Here is a 6477-nt window from a genome sequence, read left to right as displayed (position 1 = left end):
TACAATATAGTAAATGCATAATCATATCTATAACTGATTACAATATAGTAAATGCATAATCATATCTATAACTGATTACAATATAGTAAATGCATAATCATGTATTGTTAGTAGATTGAGAGAATACATTGAACTCTATTATTAAATAGGATAATATAAATTAGGTAAAAGAGGTAAATTGAGAGAATCAGGATGATAAAATTAGATAATAAATTTAATTGATAAGAGAATAATTAGGAAAATAATTTATCAAATATAGCTCAATCCAACGCATAGTAGTTCAGTTTATTCAAGTTTTTGAAAAAGGTAACTTAATTGAATTCATTTATTTTATGAAGGCTAAAAAAATGGATTGATCAACTTTTAGAATACTTCATGAGGGGACGTAAAATAGCACGCGAAAATAGCACGCGAAATCCTTTTTATTGTTAATCTTTTTATTGTATGATATAATACCTCTATTTTTATTTAATAGCACGCGAAATCCTTCATGAACCCGTAAAATCCTTCTATCAAGTGGGGATACATGAAAATAGCACGCGAAAATTGTTAATCTTTTTATTGTATTGTATGATATAATACCTCTATTTTTATTTAATCATTTTTCTATAATTACTTAAAATACTTTTAGAATTCGTGAGGGGACGTAAGCTTCTTGGTTTGTTAAACTTTTTGATGATAAATCATTATCAACAAAAACAGCAAATTGGATAGGATTAACTCAAAAATTACATGGTGCAATTTCCATTGTATTCAATAAGCTCACGCAGCTGCCTTCTTGGTCAGCAATTTACTCCTACCTCAAATAAAACAAATTAAAATAAAACACAACCAAACTAATTATACTTAAACTTTATCTAATTATCAATTGCTACACAATACAACATTTAATGAATCATAATCATGATACACATATTTTCATACCTTTAGATCTCTCCAAGATCCAACAACCTTGCGTCATTTTCCCTTCTTTCTCTCTCTTTTGTCTCCTTTTTCCTATACTATCAACGTACTTTCATCTTCTTTCTATTTTCTTCAACCAATTCTCTTTTATTTCCACAGATTGAACAATCTTTCATGGCTCATATTTCAGGTTATTCATCTTTATGTTCTTTTGGGATCTTTTTTTTGTTCTTTAGTTTAATGGGTTTGTTTTAGATTGTTGTTAGCTTAGTAAATTTCAATTGGATTTTACTTCATGGGTCATATAAGTATGTTACTTTTGTTAAATATCTTTGCATGTTTTTCTAATATAATGATTTTGATTGTTGTTGATAAAAATTTGGTTGCTTTGGTGTAATGGGTTGTTTTTATACTTGTTGATTTGCTTGTATTTTCAATTTTGTTTCGGATCAGATCATTGTCAAGTTTACTGTAATTAGCAGTACGGCTTATTGATTGATCTGATGTTTTTTGAGTCGGTGCATACTTATGAAAAAAAATATTTAATAGTTTGAAAAAAAAGAAAATATCTTGTTGTGGAAGGTGGATGTATTTTTGAATTTAAGATTGATTGATCAATAAAGTTCAAAATCATTAATTTCTAATTATGTTTATAATAACTGGGTATTAATGTTAATTAATCTAAGTTTAGGAGTTGAATTGGTTTTTGGGGGTACAAATTAGTTTTTAATCACAGATTAGTGTGTATGTTGATTGTTTATTGATGAGCATTTCATTTGTGTTGTAGAAACAAATGGCAAAATCAAGCAGGATGATTCTCATGCTAAAACAAATGGGAAAGTGAAGCATGATGAATCATTGGTTGTTTGTTTTGGGGAGATGCTGATTGATTTCGTGCCCACAGTTAGTGGAGTTTCACTTGCTGAAGCTCCTGCTTTTGCAAAAGCTGCTGGTGGTGCACCTGCCAATGTTGCTGTTGGAATCTCACGGTTAGGAGGTTCATCGGCTTTCGTTGGGAAGGTAGACTACTTTGTTTTTCTTGTGTCCCTGAACCCTGGATTAGTGTAAATATGATATTATAGATTGTGCGTACGAACCTCATTGTTAGATCTAAAATCTGCTTGAAGTCGATAATAGGATTCCAGCTCATTGATTTAACTTTCGTAGATCCGTTAGCTGTTCTTAAGAGTGCACTTGGTTGTTGAATTCTTAAATCTGAATTTCTGTATACAGAAAAGAACTGTTAAGTTTGTATTAATTGAGTTGTAAGCGATAATTTTAACGTTTTCTTACGATTTTTTTACATGGAAGGAGACACATAATTGAAACATAGTTTCATGAATTTCTCTCAAGGAAAAGATGGGTAATTAGAAATACTTACGACCTGTTTGGCAATCAGTACTAAATGGTGTGGATAGTAATAGAAAGTTAGTGTAATTTTGGAAATATCTCTTGACAAATTAAATGATCATGCTTTTTCTTCCTTGACAATCTGATTTTCTTAACAAAATTCATTCCCATGCATTACCATTTAAACATGTGGTATTATGTGGTAATGGAATATTGTGAACAAAAAAACTTTTTATGATCAAACTTTCATTAGCATGGGAATGGCATGATATATATTATGAAAATCTACACTATAAATCATTCCTATTACCACCAATTAACCAAACGGGCCGTTGATACCCTTGTTGGTTGGTTGGTTCCAAAAATCCCAATATTATTTGCAATAATGTTGCACTACATGCTTTAAAGCATTCTGATTGTTATGTGATTTTTTCAATTTTGTCTTGTACGTAAACGAACAAAAACGCTCGTGAAGCAAAATTTAATGTTTTCTGCTAAAAAAATTAATTTATCAGGTAGGGAAGGATGAATTTGGCTTCATGTTAGCTGACATTTTGAAGCAAAATAAAGTGGACAATTCAGGCATGAGATTCGACCCTGGGGCAAGGACAGCATTGGCTTTTGTTACTCTAAGAGCTGATGGAGAGCGTGAATTTCTCTTTTTCCGAAACCCCAGTGCTGATATGCTCCTGCAAGAATCCGAGCTTGACAAAAACCTGCTTCAAAAGGTTTGTGCTATTTATAATATTTCCTGAGACTTGCTATCATTTTCATTGGCTCTGGAAGAGGAAAAATCTAACTATGAGCGTAAACTTTGATGTAGGCACGGATCTTTCACTATGGCTCAATTAGTTTGATAGTAGATCCTTGCAGGTCAGCTCATCTTGCTGCCATGAAAATTGTGAAGGAAGCTGGTGGTTTTCTTTCCTATGATCCAAATTTGCGGAAGCAGTTATGGCCATCAGAAGAAGCTGCTCGAGATGGCATAATGAGCATATGGGATCAAGCTGATATGATTAAGGTAAAGTTCTTCGACGGATCATCTTGAGCATCACATGAGCTGAAATGATGACTTGGATGTGGCTATGGAATATGGTTGACAATCATGACTCATAGCGCTTTCATTGTTGCGGCAGGTAAGTGAAGATGAAATAGCATTCTTGACCAGAGGAGAGGATCCATATGATGATGACGTGGTGATGAAGCTCCTTCATCCAAATCTCAAACTCTTGATTGTGACCGAAGGGTCAAATGGCTGCAGATACTATACTCAGGTAAATAAGCTTGTCTATCTAACAGTATCCATGTCATATGTGGTTTCCATTTTTGATCCGACATCTTGAGATCTATTCTTGCTTGGTAACACAGTTACCTATCATCGAGCTTAATTGATACTTTGTCACTATCTGCAGAATTTTAAAGGTAAGGTTTCTGGCGTAAAAGTCAAAGCTGTGGATACAACTGGTGCGGGTGATGCATTTGTGGGAGGTGTTCTAAGCAATTTAGCTTCCGACTTGAACTTATTCAAGGTAATGTGTCGCAGAATATTTGTTGTGCTCAACAAAGTTTTCATGTATTAATTGTTTATTTTTTCTTGCTATAGATATATTATTTATATGAAGATAGCTAAAACTTCTACAATGCAAATACTGTCATAGTTGTAATATGCAACTCATGGGATTGCTAGAAATATTATATCATCTATTATATTTCAACAACATAAGTTTCTATAATAATTCAACAACATAAGTTTCCTTTTACAATTCTTTTTACATGAACAGAATTGCTTAGACTTCTGTTTTTAGGAAAAATTACCAAGAAAAATACAATTTTTAACTTTCTTTCAACCACAATATCAACTATTGATTAATCATGAATAATACAAACTTTATATGTTTTCCACTAACATCCGAATTTAGTATTATCCTATAAAACAGGTCATTAAGCCGAAAAAAGAATAATTTTAATTGATAAAGAAAAACCAATCCCACCCTCTCCCCTCCCTCACCTCTTCCTCTACGGCGGGAACCCCATCACTTCCACCATCATCAATACCACCCTCCAAACCACCACAGCAAAATATGTCTCCTAGTTCAGATTTTAGACAAAAAATGGAAGAAACTTTTATTAGAGCAACTCTGGTGAAACACTCATAACAACAATATGAAATCACGAACATAATTTTCTGCTCAATTGATCTTTCTAGTACAGAAAGATTAATCTAGCCAACTTCTCTCTGAACCAGCCACCTGACGTTTCCCATTTCCAGCCCGATTGAAGAGACGATGCGTCAATTTTAGAAGACATGATGATTATGGAAGAGAATATATTATTGCTTTGCGAATCCCAGATTTTATGTTGAGGATGTTTTTCTTAGGGAATGTTATTGGAGGATTAGATTAGGTGGCGTGCTATTGAATGTGGTTGCGAATCAAGCTGTGAAGTTTTGGTATAGGAGCATTGAGTGGCGATTGCTGAGGGATAGACTTGAGTAACAATATCAATAGAATTATGACAAATCTTGGATATTTTCTTGCAATTAAACTTCTGGATTGAAGGAAAAAAAGATGAAGCCAAGGAAAGGTTTTTTATTGGAACTGAAAAAGAGAATGTGCATCAATAGGAGTTGTATAATGGTTTTAATGGAGGGTTAAGGTAGAAAATGAGAGAAGGAGGACCTACTACAATTGTAGGTTGCTAACAAGTTAAGGATGCTAGTGGAAAAACACACCCGAGTTCGTATTATTCATGGTTAATCATTAATAGGTATTATTGTAGAAAAAGTTGAAATGTGTATTATTTATGGTAATTTTTTTCGTTCTATTAGAACATAGACAGGTCTACCATCTACTATTCCTCGTTGAAGATCCCCACTCCCTCGTGAAAAAACAAGGATCCTTTAGGGCTAAGCACATTAACTTCTGCATTGTCTATTGATAATCATTTGTGGTCGGTGTTATTCTCCCTACTGGACTATTGATTGATTTTGCACTGCCTGATACTCCCTTTCTCTTTTTAGTACTTGATTTATTTTCTCTAAAATTGTCTCCACACTCAAGCCACCAAATTTTACTTGTGTTATGCTAAATGTATAAGTCAACTTATGAACAAATGGATTAATACCTGAAGTTTTGTTGACTCAAAGTTCATAACTGTTGGAGGCAGTTGCAGTTTATTATGAATTTGTTTTGGACTAAGCTTATTATGTAAAGCTCGATTATTACTTTCTAAGAGACTTCTCCTCGGTTTTACTTGTCGGCTGTCATACCTCTGTTTTCCGTTTTTTCCTTCAAAAAGTTAAAATCAGATTTATTGTCTCTTTCGTGCAGGATGAAAAGCGATTAAGGGAAGCTTTACAGTTTGCAAATGCTTGTGGTGCTGTTACAGTTACAAAGAGAGGAGCCATTCCAGGTTTACCAACACGAGATGAAGTCCTTGAAGCGTTACGACAAAACTGATCCGAAAATGTAGGCAAATTCTTTTTTCAAGTAATTTCATGTATCTGGTGTAGCTATAGGCTCATAATCCTTTTTGTATCAATAGCTTTTTCTGTTTCAGTGTGTAGGTTCTTCCTACTTGAGACTTAACAGAGGAATTGCCATTTTCAAGCTAACTCTTTAGCTTGTTTTGTTGTTGTAGTATTGTGTCATTTTCGGAATATATGTGGCATCATTTTTCTATATTTATATTTATTATTCTTTGTATGGAAATAAAATGTCATTGTAGAATCAAAAATTTGAAATGAAGAATTTTTCGATAAAAAAAAAAGCAAAAAATGAGCCTCAGATAAACTTATTTCCAATTTTTCTATATTTATATTTATTATTCTTTGTATGGAAATAGAATGTCATTGTAGAATCAAAAATTTGAAATGAAGAATTTTTCGATAAAACAAAAAGCAAAAAATGAGCCTCAGATAAACTTATTTACAAAACTAAGCGTCTAAATCTATTCTAACAAAAATGATGTTACGCCCAGCGTTTTAGGTATAGGCTTAAAGGAAAAAGCTTTTAAGACCAGCGTTTTTCATCATTTTCTTTTATTTTTTTTTTGTTTTGAAGTAAGGCAATAAGTATAGCTTAACAGAGAAAACGCTGCAGCCTAGTGTTTTTGGCTGGTGATTTTTTTTTTTTTTTTTGTCTTTTCTCTACAACACCATATGTACCTGCACTAAAATAAAATTTATATACCAAATTTTCTTAAACTTCTCATTCAATCACCCAA

At 32.7% G+C, this 6477-nt stretch overlaps 1 protein-coding gene across 1 annotated transcript; it reads left to right on the top strand.

Moving 5' to 3' along the window:
• The first annotated feature begins 717 nt into the window (after nt 1–717).
• On the top strand, nt 718–6026 carry LOC130825473 (probable fructokinase-7). Its single transcript, XM_057690719.1, has 7 exons — nt 718–1093; nt 1691–1923; nt 2769–2981; nt 3077–3274; nt 3390–3527; nt 3666–3782; nt 5583–6026. The coding sequence occupies exons 1-7, from the start codon at nt 1078–1080 to the stop codon at nt 5709–5711; spliced, it is 1044 nt and encodes a 347-aa protein (XP_057546702.1). The 5' UTR covers nt 718–1077; the 3' UTR covers nt 5712–6026.
• The last annotated feature ends 451 nt before the right edge of the window (nt 6027–6477 follow it).

The sequence above is a fragment of the Amaranthus tricolor genome, chromosome 10 (genome assembly GCF_026212465.1).
Source record: "Amaranthus tricolor cultivar Red isolate AtriRed21 chromosome 10, ASM2621246v1, whole genome shotgun sequence".
Lineage (NCBI taxonomy): Eukaryota > Viridiplantae > Streptophyta > Magnoliopsida > Caryophyllales > Amaranthaceae > Amaranthus > Amaranthus tricolor.
This window is presented reverse-complemented; position numbering and strand designations above follow the sequence as displayed.

Bases quoted from the DNA above. Each gene is read 5' to 3' on its own strand.
- LOC130825473 (XM_057690719.1), top strand. The intron at 2,982-3,076 runs GTTTGTGCTATT...ACTTTGATGTAG, and splicing joins ACAAAAACCTGCTTCAAAAG to GCACGGATCTTTCACTATGG. The intron at 3,783-5,582 runs GTAATGTGTCGC...TCTTTCGTGCAG, and splicing joins CCGACTTGAACTTATTCAAG to GATGAAAAGCGATTAAGGGA.